Source organism: Silene latifolia, chromosome 9, assembly GCF_048544455.1.
Source record: "Silene latifolia isolate original U9 population chromosome 9, ASM4854445v1, whole genome shotgun sequence".
NCBI classification, from domain to species: Eukaryota; Viridiplantae; Streptophyta; class Magnoliopsida; order Caryophyllales; family Caryophyllaceae; genus Silene; species Silene latifolia.
The window spans coordinates 135,391,489-135,408,842 of record NC_133534.1 but is presented as its reverse complement, the minus strand read 5'-3'; the positions used below and the strand labels follow the sequence as shown (position 1 = coordinate 135,408,842).

At 36.5% G+C, this 17,354-nt stretch overlaps 1 protein-coding gene across 1 annotated transcript; it reads left to right on the top strand.

The window, feature by feature from the left end:
- Positions 1–3,875: 3,875 nt before the first annotated feature.
- Positions 3,876–6,063, top strand: LOC141600092 (3-ketoacyl-CoA synthase 15-like). Its single transcript, XM_074420278.1, has 3 exons — positions 3,876–4,331; positions 4,666–5,250; positions 5,375–6,063. Exons 1-3 carry the CDS (start codon positions 3,954–3,956, stop codon positions 5,918–5,920), a joined length of 1,509 nt encoding a protein of 502 aa, XP_074276379.1. The 5' UTR covers positions 3,876–3,953; the 3' UTR covers positions 5,921–6,063.
- The last annotated feature ends 11,291 nt before the right edge of the window (positions 6,064–17,354 follow it).

Genomic DNA, 17,354 nt, shown 5'->3' with positions numbered 1-17,354 from the left:
TGGAGGGTCAATATTTGGTATACATGGCCAGCATTGGGTCACCACAAACCCTTAAACCACCCATGCCCAAAAAAAAAGGGGAAGAAAATAGTACTCGTAATTTCTAATAATGAATCAAGACCTGTTGTGCAATCGAATGATGATCGATAATTTAATTTGAGAGTCAGAGAGATTATGTTTTTTTTTTAAAGCCTATTGTATGCAAATGGTATTCTTTTGGGAGAAAAATTGCGTTGCAGAATTTGTCTACTGCCAAATAAATTAATAAATAATTCAAAGCATTGTTACTAAATCGAGAAATAACTAGGTTTGTGACCCGTGAATTTCACGGGTTTATCTGTTTTAATTTTGATATTTTTATCGTATTGTTAATATTTGTTCGAGCAATAAGTTGTTGATCCATTTAAAAATATACAGTCTTGAAATACATAGAAATTAGTTAGTTAATACCTTATTTCTTTGACAACTTTGGTTTATTTTTTTAAATCAAATCCTGCAAATGACAATGTGGTAGCTACTAATTTTGAGAAACTTGACAACTGAGCAATGACAAAGACGACTCATTATATATACGTGTGTTTTACTCCGCAATATAATAAAGTGAGTTTTTTAAATATTAAAAGTTGAAACCATCCGTATATAATAAATTTCGTATGGAAAAATCTTCAATGACGCCTTATATGATTGTAAACTCAATACCTCAATATAGTCATCTCCAAATTATTTCCAGACCACCCCATCAACCCTTCCATAGAAATATCTTTGAAGTCTTATCACCATGTGCATGCTTCAAATATTATTTACATCCGAAAAATATTTATTATATCGATAGAAAAATATTATATACGATTCAACGGTATGGCCGGTATGGTCGGTATCTACTCCATGTATTACGAATTAAATTTCATTTCAATTGCTCAATAATCTAAAAAACTATATTCCCTAAATTCGAATTCCAAAAGGTTCATAAATTTTTTTAAGTTCCTTATTACTATTTCAAGAATTTGATCCATCTCTTGTTATACTTATGTCCACGATCCTATATAAAAATAAAAATAGTATTAAAGACTATAAAATAATCTATTCCGGTTTTGAAAAAAAAAACATAAACTTAAAAATATACGGATTAGAATTTAGAAACCATACTATTTAATATTTATCTGAAGGTTCACTTTCGCTTTCTTTTAGTACGCTTCCTTGTAGTACATGCCCTGATAATAGTTCATATGAAATGAAAAAGAAAAATATATGTTAGAGATGATTATACTCATGAATACAAAAATACAAATTCAAATAGATTGATCGGGAAAGCATAATAGTAAAATTACACAACAATATAAGCTTAATAACAAATTTAAAGAAATATTATAAGATCACCATTTTGAGATCAACGATCCTCTTATAATGCTTAAAAAAGCATAAACCACTTAAAAAAGTAAAGTAAATTTTATAGAAAAACAATCAAAAGGTGGGAGTTGAAGAAAACTCAAATTGGAAGAAGAAATGACATAATTAAAATGATTAATTATTGTCACGATGGTTCAAAAAGTAAATTGTGAAATTTTAAAGATTTTTCATTCAATTATTTGTACTTATTTATTTACCATTAATTATGAGAGTAGGCTATTTTTCTTTTTTTTTTTTAGGAAATTATGAGAGTAAGTTTTATGTATTATTCCTGTTTTGACAAAAAAACACATAAACTTAGAAACATACGATACGAAGTAGAATTTAGAAATCATACTATTTAATATTTACCCGAAGGTTCACTTTCGCTTCCTTTTATTACATGCCTTGATAATAGTTCATATAAAATGAAAAAGAAAAATAGATGTTAGAGATGATTATACTCGTGAATACAAAAATACAAATTCAAATAGGTTGATCAGGAAAGTATAATAGTAAAATTACACCACAATATACGTTTAATAACAAATTAAAAGAAATATTATAAGACTTCTATTTTGAGATCAACAATCATCCATTACTTATCAGTTTCTACCTTACGTTTTTTTACCTTTAATTTTACCTCAGTTTCGTTACTTTTGTATTTCTTCCCTCTTCAGATTACCCACGTGATGTTTTGCCTTATCTGCATTCACATACGTTTCATGGTACTTTAAAGTTATATAAAAAATACATTGACCAAAAGATAAAACATCAACCTGGCAAAAACTTGACAAACGAATCAAAACATTGTCACATGTAAGTCACTTACATTAAACCAACTGAAAAACATGAATTCAAATATAAAGCAAACGATTCATAAAACCAACAACATAGCAAATTAAAATATACTTTATTGGACAAAACAACAACAATAACAATACTCAACAATAATAGTCGACAATAATACTAAAATATACTCAATATACTCAATATAATTAAATAAATAAATTAACCTTAAAATACAATCCACAACTTAGAAACTCATGACAAATGGGCATATTTTAAATAAATAAAGTGAATAGAAACTATTATAGGTATTGTAGGTTTTATAGTCATTACACAACCATAAATTCCCATATTTCAATTTAATTTTTAATTTATTTTGTGGTATTATTAAATTAGATAATTGATTGCCGAGGACCTCAAGAGATGAGTTTAATCGGACAAAATGTTAATGAAAATTATGGGTGTTGAGTAATATAAGGAGTTTTAATAAAATTATTAACATATTATATTACAAAAATTAATTAAATAGGAAAAACTTTTAATTAATTTGGTGTGTGTTAAGTATTATGAAGAGTTTTAATCAATTTATTACCATGTTTAATTAAAAAAATTAAATAGGAAAATGTTAATAATGGTGGGTGTTCAGTAATATGAAGAGGTTTAATTAATTTATTAACATGTTTTATTACAAATTTTTTAAAAACAATGAATTAAATAGGAAAATGTTAATAATGGTGAGTGTTTAGTAATATATGAAGAGGTTTAATTAATTCCTTAACATGTTTTATTACAAAAAATTCAATTTAAATGTCAATATTAATTATAAATTATGAAATTTGATGTAAATTTATAAGGGTTATATAAATTTTGGAAGACAATATATTTAATATACAAAATTAATTTAAGAATAATGATAATATCCTTTCATATTATAGATATAAGTGAATTAAATTAATTTATAGATAAATGATTTAAATTAATGTCGTGTAATAATAAATTGATAATCTATGTCACATTAATTCGCCATGTCACATTCAAAATATGCAACATCACATTTAAATATGCCACGTCACATTAAATTTTAATCTAGGTGGCTTTTTGGATCCTATGTGACTTTGTCTAACTGAGTTTATTTGTCATTTTAGGTAGCCTTTTAATTATATTTTATAAATTATAAATCTCATAAAATGGAAGTGTTTTATGAGAACATCTATTCGATTTCGATTAGGATGTATTCAAGTTCGGTTTCATTTAGGCATGGATTACATTCGAGTTGAATGGTGATATGAAGTTTTACCTCTTGCAATCATATCAAATGACATTTGGATACCCCTTAGCCTCAAGTTACTTGTATTGCCCGATATTGGTGTCTTTGATCAGGTATCAATTCAGAATTTGTTTATCGAATCTAGTAATATATATTCGTCGCCTAGCTTTTGTAGGGCTAATCAAGCTCCCTCGAATCCTCGACTCCAAATTAAACAAGTGAGCAAGTTACAACACTAGTGCAACACACAAATCCTAGACGTCCCAAGCTCTTAAGATGCCTAAATTCAGCTTGTAATACGGTGTCATGCAAACAAATACTTCCTGTTTATCAGTTAACTCCCCTCTCCCTTAACTTTCCTGTGCTTCACACTTCAAACCTCAAACGTCTCTTCTTTATTTTGTTTTAAATACTATATATACCACTACCCGTTTATGGTTTTAACATGCTCAATTAATCATCCTATCATAGAAATTCAATGTAACTTAAATCATATTATCTAAACAATTCAATGTCGACCGAGATGGAAAATCTATCCACGAAAATCGTTCATAAGGGTGTTCAAAATGCCGGTCCTTACACCGGATCTCTTAGTTTCTCGATTAAGGTTCAACGAGGGTTACCCAATTTTTTAAACTCTGTAAACCTCAATTATGTTAAACTTGGATACCAATATTTGATTAATCACGGGATTTATATAATTATAGGCCCAATTGTGGCCTTAATCTTGGGTTCTCAGCTAAGAAATCTCACCTGGGAAGACTTGAACTACATTAACTCTAGTATTGTAGGGTTTATGTGTTTGATCCTTTACTTGTATACTGATCTCATTCCAAGGCCTACATACTTGATTGATTTTGCTTGTTATTGCCCACCGCCGCAGCTTAAGGTGAACAGTTTGTACCCACATTTCATTTTCCTATATTCTACGATTCTTTCTAGTAGAAATCTGTAGATGCCTGAATATTATTCTTTTACAGAGTACTTTTTAATGGAATAAAGTAAAAATAGTTCACTAAACTTTCAGTGCTTCTTATATTATGAATGATTGAATGAAGTAGCCGTAAGTCATGCATATCGACATTATTTTCATCACTAGGTCATTCTTTATTTTCAACATAGAGGCAAAGTTGCGTACACGCCTCTAACTCGCGTAGAGGTAGGGTCTCCTATTTCACTGATACTAGAATACTGTACTAACAGTACAATTGAAATGAATGCAGGTCTCAAAAGAGAGTTTCATTGACTTAGCTAGGAAGTCGGGCAATTTTGATGAAACGAGTCTAAGATTTCAGCAAAATGTCCTGAAATCCTCTGGTATTGGCGATGAGACCTACTTACCAAATGCAATTTTTCGGCCTGGATTTGAGAAATCTCTCAAGGATTCCAGAGAAGAGGCAGCAATGGTCATCTTCGGAGCTGTGGATGATCTTTTCGCTTCAACAAACATCAAACCAAAAGACATCAGCATTCTGATAGTCAATTGTGGTACATTAAACGTTACACCTTCCCTTTCTGCCATGGTTATAAATCATTACAAGTTAAAGCACAATATTAGCAGCTTTAATCTAGGTGGCATGGGTTGTTCTGCTGGGATCATCGCTATTGATTTGGCAAAAGACCTTCTTAATGTTTATCGAGGGTCGTATGCACTTGTTGTAAGTGCTGAAATTATTAGTTATTCATGGTATACTGGTAAAGAAGAAGAAATGCTTTTTCCCAATTGCTTTCTTAGAATGGGAGGTGCTGCTATGCTGCTCACAAATCGCTGCCTTGATCGTTGGAAGGCCAAGTATGAGTTGAAACAGGTGAGTCTATATTGAAAATTGTACGGAGTACTTGGTAGATGTTAGCTTGTTTTCCTAGTATCAATGACTTAACAATAAAAATCAGCTTCATTTTCCTGTTATTTCTTCTGTTCATTTTTCCTAGGTGGTTTGGACCCACAAGGGGATGGACAACAAGAGCTTCAACAGTGTACACCTTAAAGAAGACTCGGAAGGGAGACTCGGTCTCTCAGTTAGCAAAGAAGTTATAGAGGCTGGGGGACATGCCCTTAAGGCTAACATCACTACACTTAGCCCACTCGTCCTCCCATTTTCGGAACAATTTCAGTTTTTCGTTACTCTACTCTTAAACAAGGCCAACTCAAAGCCATACATTCCCAACTACAAGCGTGCATTCGAGCATATTTGCATCATAGCTACAAGCCGGAATGTTTTGGATGAAATCGAGAAGAATTTAGAGTTGTCCAAGGAGCATATGGAAGCATCAATGAGGACACTTGAGAGATTTGGTAATACATCTAGTAGTAGTGTTTGGTATGAGCTTGCATACTTAGAGGCTAATAGTAAAGTGAAGAGAGGTGATAGAGTTTGGCAAATAGCTTTTGGGTCTGGTATTAAGTGTAATAGTGCTGTCTGGAGAGCTCTTAGGACCATTGAAAGCCCTAAGAAGAGCCCTTGGTTAAAGGACTAGCAACATCAACATGTTTTAGTTGAAATATGGGATGAATTAGATCATTTGTTTACTAACTAGAGTTTGTACCCGTAAAAATCCCGGGTTGTTGGTTCTTCGTGCCTTTTTCATTTTAATATATACACATATAATATTATCCTTTATATTTCTTGATAGGGTTAATATAAACCTACCAACATAAGCAACTTAAATCATTGAACTATGTTATACAAGCTCTAGCGCCTATAACTCTATAAGGCCATACATCACATTCACCTACACATACCCGATCACATCCACACTAAAATACAATGTCATATTCAACCAAAACAAAATCATATTTAGGTTAGACAAAACTAATCAAACTTAAATGACCCAACCTATCTACATTGTTAAGACTTGTTTGTCTACGCAGAATATGACCCACATCCGAATTGGCCTAGATTTGAGAAGGCTCAAGAATCCAAGATGATACTTATTCGGATAAATATTGTTGGAAAATATAGGGGCTTTTTGCCTTTGGAGTGTTTCCAATTGTCCCACATTGGTGAGGAAAAGGGAGTTTTATGGGTTTATATGTACCCACCCTCCTTACCATATCACTAGTGGGTCATGGGAGGCTTTTGTGGAAGCTTTGCGAGGTGCTTAATTGACCAACAAGACACTTGCATACAGGCACAGCGTGCGGATTCGGATCCGGATCCGTGATTCGGGATTTGGCAATCGCCTGCGGCGGGCTGTGCCTATCTTTTTTGGGCCGCGGTTTGTCATATATTTTCTGTTTTGGACTTGGACTTGGTCAGTCAATGCAGTTAGTGGGTTGAGAGCTTTGCTCCTCCATTTTCTCCACTGACTGCTGCGTTTTAGGGAGCTGTTTAGGCTCTACTAAGTCCTCCGTCTTCTATATAAATAAGAGCTCCTGCTCTTCTTTCTTTCATCAATCAGAAACATATATGACAATATCTTTCTCTCTTCCTCTCTTACAATTTCTGGGTAAAGTAATTATATCGTTCCATAGCTCTTAATCTCGAGTGGGCGGGTTTAAGCGCTGTAGTGTAAATCCTTGGGGACTACGGCAAGAATCGCCGATCGCCACCACGGTCGTGCCGAAATAGTTTTCAAGGCGGTGGCCTCCGTACCACGGCACTACGAATCGGTTATATATTCTGATCTTACTCCTTTTATTGTTACTGCTTCGTTTTTGCTACAACAATTTGAAAACTATTTATCTCTTGTTGTCTGCTGCTGTAACATGTCGTCTGTTTTAGCTAAAACCCTTCCTGATTTGACTAAACTTGAGAAATTAGACGGTCATAACTATAAGCGTTGGTCACGTAAAGCGTTGATGTTTTTCGAACAACGGAAATTGATTATGTCTTTGTTTAGTGACCCGCCGCTCTGTTAAAGAGGTCACATTCATCGAGACCGTAGAGAACACCCCTCCGCTAATCTGCTTTGTTAAGTCAAACGAAGAGGATATTAAGAAATTTGATAAGGACAATAAACTTGTTAGATGCCGCCTTCTAAACAACATGATCGACACCACTGTTTGACTGTTTATGGTTCATAAGTCGTCTAAACCGATATGGGAAAGCTTAGAGGCTAAGTATGGGGGTGATGATGCGGGGAAAAAGAAATATGTTGTGGGTAAGTGGCTGGAATTTCAGATGGCTGACGGGAAACCCATCATGGAACAAGTTCATGTCTACGAGAACCTTTGTGCTGATGTTGTTAATGAGGGTATGAAATTAGATGACATTTTCGTGGCTAATGTTCTGTTAGAAAAGTTCCCTCCCTCCCGGTCCGACTATAGGAACCACCTTAAGCATAAGAAAAAGACTGTCTCTCCAAGAACTAGTAGGACACATGAGGACCGAAGAGGCAAATCGCCTTAAAGACAAACCCGTTAGTCAACCCGTTAAAACTTCGTTCTTCTTTGTTAATGCTAATCTGGTTGAGTCGTGGTGGTCCGTCTTATCGAGAAGTTCAAGGGTAAGGGTAAGGCCAAGGTTGGTCGGGGTAAGAACCAGGGTCGACTAAGAAGAATGGTCCAGGGAAGCATACCAAACCAGTTGCTAAGATTCAAAAACCAAAGGGTCCCATTGTTTGCTACGCCTGCGTGGGAAAATCGGTCACAAAGCCTACCGGTAATCGAAAAGAAAATCTTTGAAGCTAATGTTCTTTGTGACTGATGATGTCATTGCTTTGTGGTTGTGGAAGCTAATTTGGTGGGCAATCTTCTTGAATGGGTCTTGATATCGGCGCTTCCAGGACATCTCTCGTGGCCGATAAGGGGTTATTTCCGAGTTCGAGGAGGTAGCTGATGGGGAATGCGTCTACATGGGTAATTCTTCATCTGCAGTGATCACAGGCAAAGGCAAGATCTTTCTCAAACTCACCTCGGGGAAAACACTTGCTCTCACCAATGTTTTATTTGTACCCTCATTGCGTCGAAACCTCGTGTCTGGTGCCTTATTGAACAAAGCTGGTTTGAAACTTGTTTTTGAGGCTGACAAGGTTGTAATGTCGCGTAATGGGGAATTTGTGGGCAAGGGTTATCTTTCTGGGGGTCTTTTTGTATTGAACACGATTGAGTTTTTAATAATAATGCATCTACTTCTGCTTATATTCGTTGAGTCTATTGATGTTTGGCATGGTAGATTAGGTCATGTGAATGTTGACTATATTAAAAAACTTAGAACTATGAGTTTAATTCCAAGTTTGACGAGTCAAGAATTCTCTAAATGTGCTAGCTGTGTTGAGGCTAAATTCACAAAGAAACCTAGTAAACCTGTCACAACTAGGAATACGAGTCTTCTTGAGTTAATTCACACCGACCTAGCTGACTTCAAAAATGTGGCAAGTAGAGGTGGAAAGAATTATTATGTCACCTTTATAGACGACTGTTCAAGGTACACCCGTGTCTATCTGCTTAAGACTAAAGATGAAGCAGAACAATCGTTTATAAACTTTAAAAATGAAGTCGAAAATCAACTCGACAGAAAAATTAAAAGGGTAAGGTCTGATAGGGGTGGTGAGTATAAATCTAGTTATCTAGCCGACTTTTGTGCCGCTAACGGTTTAATACACGAGACTAGTCCACCTTACTTACCTCAGTCTAACGGCGTAGCTGAACGGAAAAATAGAACCTTAAAAGAGATGATGAATGCTATGCTTTTAAGTTCTGGCCTATCTGACGATATGTGGGGGGAAGCAATTCTATCGGCTTGTCACATTCTTAACCGTGTACCTCATAAGAAACTTGACAAGACACCCTATGAAATTTGGAAGGGCTATCCTCCTAACCTGAGTTACCTTAAGGTGTGGGGGTGTTTGGCTAAAGTGGGTTTACCAGATTTTAGGAGACCTACCGTTGGACCAAAGACCTATGATTGTGTTTTTATAGGTTACGCTCAAAATAGTTCTGCTTATAGATTCATGTCTTTAAGTGACCGTTCTATATCTGAAGCTAGAGATGCTGTGTTTTTTGAGCATGTTTTTCCATTACAGAAGAATGTTGATTCACCTCCTAGTTTACCTGTTACATCTGTTGATATCTCTTCACATGCTAGTAGTAGCACTTCTATTGATCATGTTGTTGAACCTAGAAGAACTAAGAGACCTAGATGTCCAAAGAACTTTGGAGCTGATTTTGTTTCAACTTTGCTGTCTGAACATGGATACTCTGTTTGTGCTAGTGATGAATTTGTTTCAGCTTTTTTAATAGAAGATGACCCAAAAACGTATAGTGAGGCAATGAAATCCATTGATGCTAATTTTTGGAAAGATGCTATTAAAAGTGAACTTGACTCTATTGTGTCAAATCAGACTTGGGAGTTGACTGATTTACCTAAAGGTAGTAAACCCATCACAAGTAAATGGATCTTTAAAAAGAAAATGAGACCTGACGGAACAATAGAGAGGTTCAAAGCTAGACTTGTAGTTAGAGGCTTTACACAAAAGAAGGGTATTGATTATTTTGATACTTACTCTCCTGTGACCAAAATTTCGACTATTAGGACTCTTATCGCCTTAGCTGCTATTCATAACCTTGTTATACATCAGATGGATGTTAAAACTGCTTTTTTGAATGGTGAACTAAGGGAAGAGATCTATATGTCTCAACCTGAAGGTTTTGTGATTGAGGGTCAAGAGAGTAAAGTGTGTAAACTGAACAAGTCTCTTTATGGACTGAAACAAGCACCTAAACAGTGGTATGAGAAATTTAACAACACTTTGATAAGTAATGGCTATGTGGTTAACAATTCTGATTCATGTGTTTATTCAAAAGTAATAGAATCTGATTGTGTGCTTATATGCCTTTATGTTGATGACATGTTAATAGTTGGTAATAATTTAGAGGTGATAATTAGAACCAAAGAATTTTTGTCATCACAATTTGAGATGAAGGACTTAGGAGAAGCTGATGTTATCCTAGGAGTTAAGGTCATCCGAAACCCCAATGGAATCTGTCTAAGTCAATCTCATTATGTTGAAAAAGTGTTGAGAAAGTTTAACTGCTTTGATGATGTGCCTGCTAGAACACCCTATGATCCTAGTGTAGCATTGTGTAAAAACTTGGGCAAGAGTGTTTCCCAAGAAGAGTATGCTAAAATCCTAGGTAGTGTGATGTTTTTAATGAACTGTACTCGACCAGATATTGCTTATGCAGTTAGTAGACTGAGTCGTTATACACATAACCCTAGCAATGAACACTGGAATGCTCTTCGTCGTTTACTAAAATACCTAAAAGGAACAGTTGACTTATGTTTGCATTATAGTAAGTTTCCTGCTGTGTTAGAGGGATATTGTGATGCGAACTGGGTTGCAGGTAACGACGAGATCTGTTCTACTAGTGGTTATGTCTTCACCATGGGTGGAGGTGCTATATCGTGGAAGTCTTCGAAACAGACCTGTATTGCACGCTCTACCATGGAATCTGAGTTCATAGCTCTTGAGTTGGCAGGACAAGAGGCCTGAATGGTTGAAAAACCTTTTAGCTGATATACCAGTATGGGGCGGACGGCTAACACCGGTCTCCCTGCACTGTGACTCGCAGGCTGCTATTGGTGTTGCAAAGAATAGTGTCTACAATTCGAAAAAGAGACATATTCGAATAAGGCACGCTGCAGTTAGACAACTCCAAGACAATGGAGTGATTGCTTTGGACTATGTGAAGTCCGAAAACAATCTTGCTGATCCCTTTACTAAAGGGCTGGCTAGGAGACTAGTCGTTGATACGTCGAGGGGAATGGGGCTTAAGTCCTTAGGTCAAGAGTGAGACTTGACTAGGTCTAAAGCTTCTATTCCTATGGCGTTGTATGATTCATAACCTTTATGGTGGTGCTTTTGAGACGCACTTGATGGATCATACACCAGGTTGGACTTAGGTCCTTAATGACTCATGTGAGAAGTGCTATTGAGAAGCACTTGAGTCACCTACGTAGGTTTAACGATCATTAGACTATGAGAAGTCTTCTGAACACACCTATTAGTACCGAGGTAAACGCACAGCTCTAAAAGAGCGCGTTGCACTTTGAATCGCGGAACGATCTTAATTCTGAAGGTATGATATGTGTTGTGGGGGGTATCGACCGAAGCTCAGCTAGGAATTCAAATCGCAAGATATTCTCTCGCTGTAAGTAAGTTGTTTCCTCATTTCACTAAAGTGTCAATTCAAATCGAAAGATATTGATACCTAAGTATCCAATCCTTCCTTTACCCAGAATTTTTCCTTTCTCTGTCTCTGGCGCCCCTAGTGGGGGATTGTTGGAAAATATAGGGGCTTTTTGCCTTTGGAGTGTTTCCAATTGTCCCACATTGGTGAGGAAAAGGGAGTTTTATGGGTTTATATGTACCCACCCTCCTTACCATATCACTAGTGGGTCATGGGAGGCTTTTGTGGAAGCTTTGCGAGGTGCTTAATTCAGCTCGCACACGCACGCGCGCGCGTGCCCGTGCCCGAGCCCGGCCCGGCCCGGATCCGGATTCGTGATTCGGGATTTGGGATTTGGGATTTGGGATTTGGGATTTGGCAATCGCCTGCGGCGGGCTGTGCCTATCTTTTTTGGGCCGCGGTTTGTCATATATTTTCTGTTTTGGACTTGGACTTGGTCAGTCAATGCAGTTAGTGGGTTGAGAGCTTTGCTCCTCCATTTTCTCCACTGACTGCATCAAAGCTCTTAATCTGTGTAAAGTAATTATATCGTTCCATAGCTCTTAATCTCGAGTGGGCGGGTTTAAGCGCTGTAGTGTAAATCCTTGGGGGACTACCGGCAACTGCTGATCGCCACCACGGTCGTGCCGAAATAGTTTTCAAGGCAGTGGCCTCCGTACCACGGCACTACGAATCGGTTATATATTCTGATCTTACTCCTTTTATTGTTACTGCTTCGTTTTTGCTACAACAAATATGACAAATGACTATAAACTCCGTAAACCAACTTGCACTCAAATTAATTGTTAGATGGACAGCTTGGTATATGGCCATTCACATACCAAGAACAAGCAAAAAGAAAAATCAAGAATAGAGTTACTGGTACAATTGTGACAACACCAATAGAATCAATCACCAAGAAAGTGACAAAAGAATGTTTGATCAATTTAGTAATACCAGCAATAAAACAGAAGTGGCCAACTACTGCATCAAAGCAGATAAGCATCCAACAAGAGAATTCTAAACCTCCAATAAATGAAAAAGATAAAGATTTCCTTGAAGCATCAACATCAGATGGATTCAACATAAATTAACACAACAGCTACCCAACTCTCCTGATTTAAACATTTTAAACTTAGGTTCTTTAGGTCTATTCAATCATTACAAGATGAACATCCAGCAAGGTCAGTGGATGATGTGGTCATTATTTACGCACTTTTACTCCTCTAACTAGCCTCGATTCGCATGCATTTTGTGACAATTAGGGTTGTTTCATATATTTTTAGCTTCCTATTTGCTATTCTATATGGCTTAGTGCCATTCGTAGGAAAAGAGCGCTAACCTCGCATTAATGGAGCATTTAGGAGCTAAATGGAATCATCTAACGACCAAGCATTAAGCAGAGACTAAGGCCAAAGACTCGTAGATGAATAAATCAAGTTTTTGGGCAATGAAGGGTCAATCCTCACGAACCAAGACTAAACCCTACGGATTATAGGGCATAAGAACCAAGGGAGAGGAAACTGGCTAACTCGAGCTATCCAAGCCATGACTCGAGCGATTTAGGCCACGACTCGAGCGAGATGATCAAGGACTCGAACGAGTCACAGCTCGACTCGAGCTAGCCACCAGAGAACTTGCACGAGTTGCAAGGCAGTGGAAACCATTTCAAGTGCTGATCCCCAGGAGCTGCTCTAGGTCTAGCAAGGCTACGGATCCTATTAATGGGCCAACACTTCAGTTAAGCCCTTAGTTAACCCTAAGCTTGTACTTAGTATAAATAGCCTCTTGTAATTAGTCGAAGGTACAACACTTTAGACTAGAATTAGCACTAAAAACCTTAGTTAATATTTCCTTTATTTATCTTAGATCTACACTTGTAATTGAAGATTTCTTGGGTTGAAGAGGGTGACAATTCTTCATCTAATCAAGGATTTCTTTTTCTTGTATTTTTTTTCTTTTTTGTTCATCTCTTAAGTTGGTATATTTCCTTAATCTCTACTTAATCTTTTGTTAATGCTTTGTTAATTACCTTTCTTTGATCATCATGTTTTCCTTTGTTATAACAAGGGAAACCAAACCCTTACTTTTCTTTTCTCATATTTCCACAAAACCCTAAACCTAATCTATTCCTCCTTCTCCCCCCTTTGAGCCGCGCGAGATCTCTTTCCTTCTAGGGTTTTATCCGCCTTTTACCTCTCATTTCCTCATCATTTTCGAGCCTTGGTTGATCCTATTCCTTGGATCTATCAATCTTTGTCGTAAGCTACGTTTTCTTTTAAGCGTTATTTCGTTAGTTTTGTATAATTAGTATTTTAATTAGATACGTTCTATTGTGGCTCGTATGATGATTCAATAAAGGCATGGATGCTGCACCGGGAGAAGACGTCTCCATCGTTGAGGACGATCTTTAGGAGTTTTTCGCTAAAAAAGTAACTAGGTGTTTCTCTTTTAATTGTGTTTATGCCAATTGATATAATCAATATGATTTAATGATTGCTTTGCATGATTGGTAATATGTTTGACTATTTGTTATCATTATTATTATTATGTTGCATATTTAATTATGTTTTGATGTCTCAATTGCGTATCGTATGTTGTTTATGCGTTATTTTGGGTGTCGTGTGGGCAACTAGGGTTCACTAGTGAAACCCTAGAGGCGGCGTGACTCGTGGACAAGAGTGATGCAGAAGGTTATAGCTGAAATTGGTATAACTTTGAAAATATGATTCAAAGTTATGGCTGAAGCTAGTACAACCTTGAGTTATGACTCAAGTTATGGATGTTTGAGGTATAACCTTGGAAATATGAATAAAGGTTATAGCTGAAACTGGTATAACTTTGGACTACGAGTTAAGGTTATAGCTGAAACTAAAGTAACCCTGAGATTATGACTCGAGGTTATGGTTGGAGCTAGTATAACTTTACGTTCGTGTCAAGGTTATGGTTGAGGTTAGTATAACCTCAAGTTATATATTAAAGGTATAGTCGAGGTAAATGTTGCATCCCGAGTTTATGTTATGACCAAAGTTACTATAAGCTTGGTTGTTAATGCTTGTATCATATGTCGAGTTGTATCAAGTTGTAGTATAACATTGTGTTTGCATATGTCTTTGGTTACTCTATTCATATGATAAGTAGTATAGTCGGTTACACTATTCTATGAGTCTAGTCGTGATGTTGTTCACGCATTGTTGGTATAGTCGGTTATACTGTGCACTTGTGGTTGGCTGGTTGTATAGATGGCGGTAGTATCAGTTATATACTATCGGAATGAACAAACGCTACCGAGTGGTCGTTCTCACCGGATTAGGAGAGAGAACAGTGAAATGGGGTTGTTTTTTGTCCTATGGTGAGATTTGGGTTTAGATCACGTGATGGAGTGTTGGATATTTAATTAGTCATTGTTCTCACCGTTCTCACCGAGTGGTCGTTCTCACCGGATCCTCACACACACACACACACACACACACACACACACACACACACACACACACACACACACACACACACACACACACACACACACACACACACACACACACACACACACACACACACACACACACACACACACACACACACACACACACACACACACACACACACACACACACTCTCTCTCTCTCTCTCTCTCTCTATATATATATATATATATATATATATATATATATATATATATATATATATATATATATATATAAGCACACTTGTTATTATCAAAACACAATCATATAACTATATGATCCAACAAATTCTCCCTTTTTGATGATGACAAGTCTCCTATGATTTGTGATTAAGGTTCCAGTTCCCCCTTAATACAATACTATCGAATTATAGTTCGTAGAACGCAAGGACCAAACATTTGTATTAAAGTTATAGCAACTAAGGACCTTAAGAGACGAAAGGTTTTGACAAGGAGCAAGCTTAGGCAAATACTAAATCATGGTCATTTCTTCCCCCTCTTGACATCATCGAAAAGACGAGAACAGACATAAAACGCCTAGAATAATATCAGACGAGGCAAGAAATGTTAAGCAAAACAAGTATTATAGCATAAGAACAAATTCAACATAAGCAAGCCTTAAATATAAAGTGTGTAATACAAACCAAGTTGAGTACAGATTTTGTAAGAGAGAATGAAAATAGTCACTCACCTAACTTCGACCTACAAAAGCATGCATGCAATATAACATGATAGATATCTCTAGTGACCGTACATATACACTTCAACCAAGCGAGGTCCAAAACACATGTCGAGGACTTACATAGTAATGTGAGGTGAGGTAATTGGCTAAGAAGGGGCAAAATAATTTGGATATGTGGAGGTAAAAGCCAAGCTAGCACCGATCACAACCAAAAGTAACCATATTCCACTTTTCAACCCAACATGAAAGATGATGCACCATGCCAAGTATGGCACAAACTCACTCACATCAACAAGTACTTCTCCTCAAGTAATATGGATGATAAGAATATGAGTAATAAGAGATTTTCGCTTTTCCATCTTTTATATTATTTTTCTCCTTTTTTTTCCACATTTTTTACAGTCCATATTTTTCTTCATTCCTTCCAATATCCATCACAAAATCAACAAAATTGACCACAAAAAGACTTCCAAACTTACCAACAAGACTAGCTTGATAAGGGTAGGCCATATGGAATATAGTTGAATAAATGGGTCAAAACGAGGGAAATTTGGCTAATGTGAGGTGAGTGGGTAAAACATAAAGGAAAGGTCGCCTCTCCACATGTGTCACCACCACAAACTCGAGTGTACAGGTAATAAGAGACAAATTTCATGCTTATGAAATTTGATGTTACATGCCATGTAAGGAGTACTACTCACATCCTAAATGAAACCAATCATGAATGTCATTGGTTTATGAAGCTCTAAACCTTAGAATGTATAAGTGATGAACGAAAATTATGGTTTGTATACAACACAAAATATAATAGACTAGCAAACGGAATATTCTCATAAAATAATAACATACTATACAAGAATATACTTGCAGCGGAAAATACGGACACAGAGATACAATCTCATCTTAACTAGTCATTCATACGGTTAGGAAATATTTATGATAGTTTAGGTGCCACCGATTAAACCAATTTCCAACCGCAAAGTCTCAAAACGTTCTCTAGCCAAAGCCTTTGTCAAAATGTCAGCCCATTGTTTTTCAGTACTACAAAATTCAAGTTTTATGTTCCCCTTTGCTACTTGGTCTCGTAAGAAATGATGTCTAATATCTATATGCTTAGTACGCGAGTGCTGCACTGGGTTCTTAGAGATAATAATAGCACTCATGTTATCGCATAAAATAGGAATGCATCCAACGTCCACACCATAATCAGATAATTGTTGCTTAAGCCATAAAAGTTGAGAACATACCAAGGCAGCAGCAATATATTCAGCTTCAGCAGTAGATAGGGCAACTGGATTTTGCTTCTTTGACCCCCACGTTATACTGCATGGTCCAACAAGCATCGCGATGCGGAAGTGCTTTTTCTATCAAGCGAACAACCTGCATAGTGCATCTGAATACCCTTTGAGATCGAAATTACACTCAAGAGGATACCACAGATATAATTTGGATGTACCAACTAAATACCTCAGGATTCTCTTAACTGCTTTCATATGCGATTCTTTAGGGCACGATTGAAATCGAACACATACGCATACACTAAACATAATATCTGGACGACTTGCAGTTAAATATAAAAGTGAGCCAATCATACCTCGATAACTCGTCTCATTGACAGACTTGCCATCTTTATCTAAAGTCAATTTCTTAT

Bases quoted from the DNA above. Each gene is read 5' to 3' on its own strand.
- LOC141600092 (XM_074420278.1), top strand. From the start codon at position 3,954: ATGTCGACCGAGATGGAAAATCTATCCACGAAAATCGTTCATAAGGGT. The intron at 4,332-4,665 runs GTGAACAGTTTG...AAATGAATGCAG, and splicing joins GCCCACCGCCGCAGCTTAAG to GTCTCAAAAGAGAGTTTCAT. The intron at 5,251-5,374 runs GTGAGTCTATAT...CATTTTTCCTAG, and splicing joins CCAAGTATGAGTTGAAACAG to GTGGTTTGGACCCACAAGGG.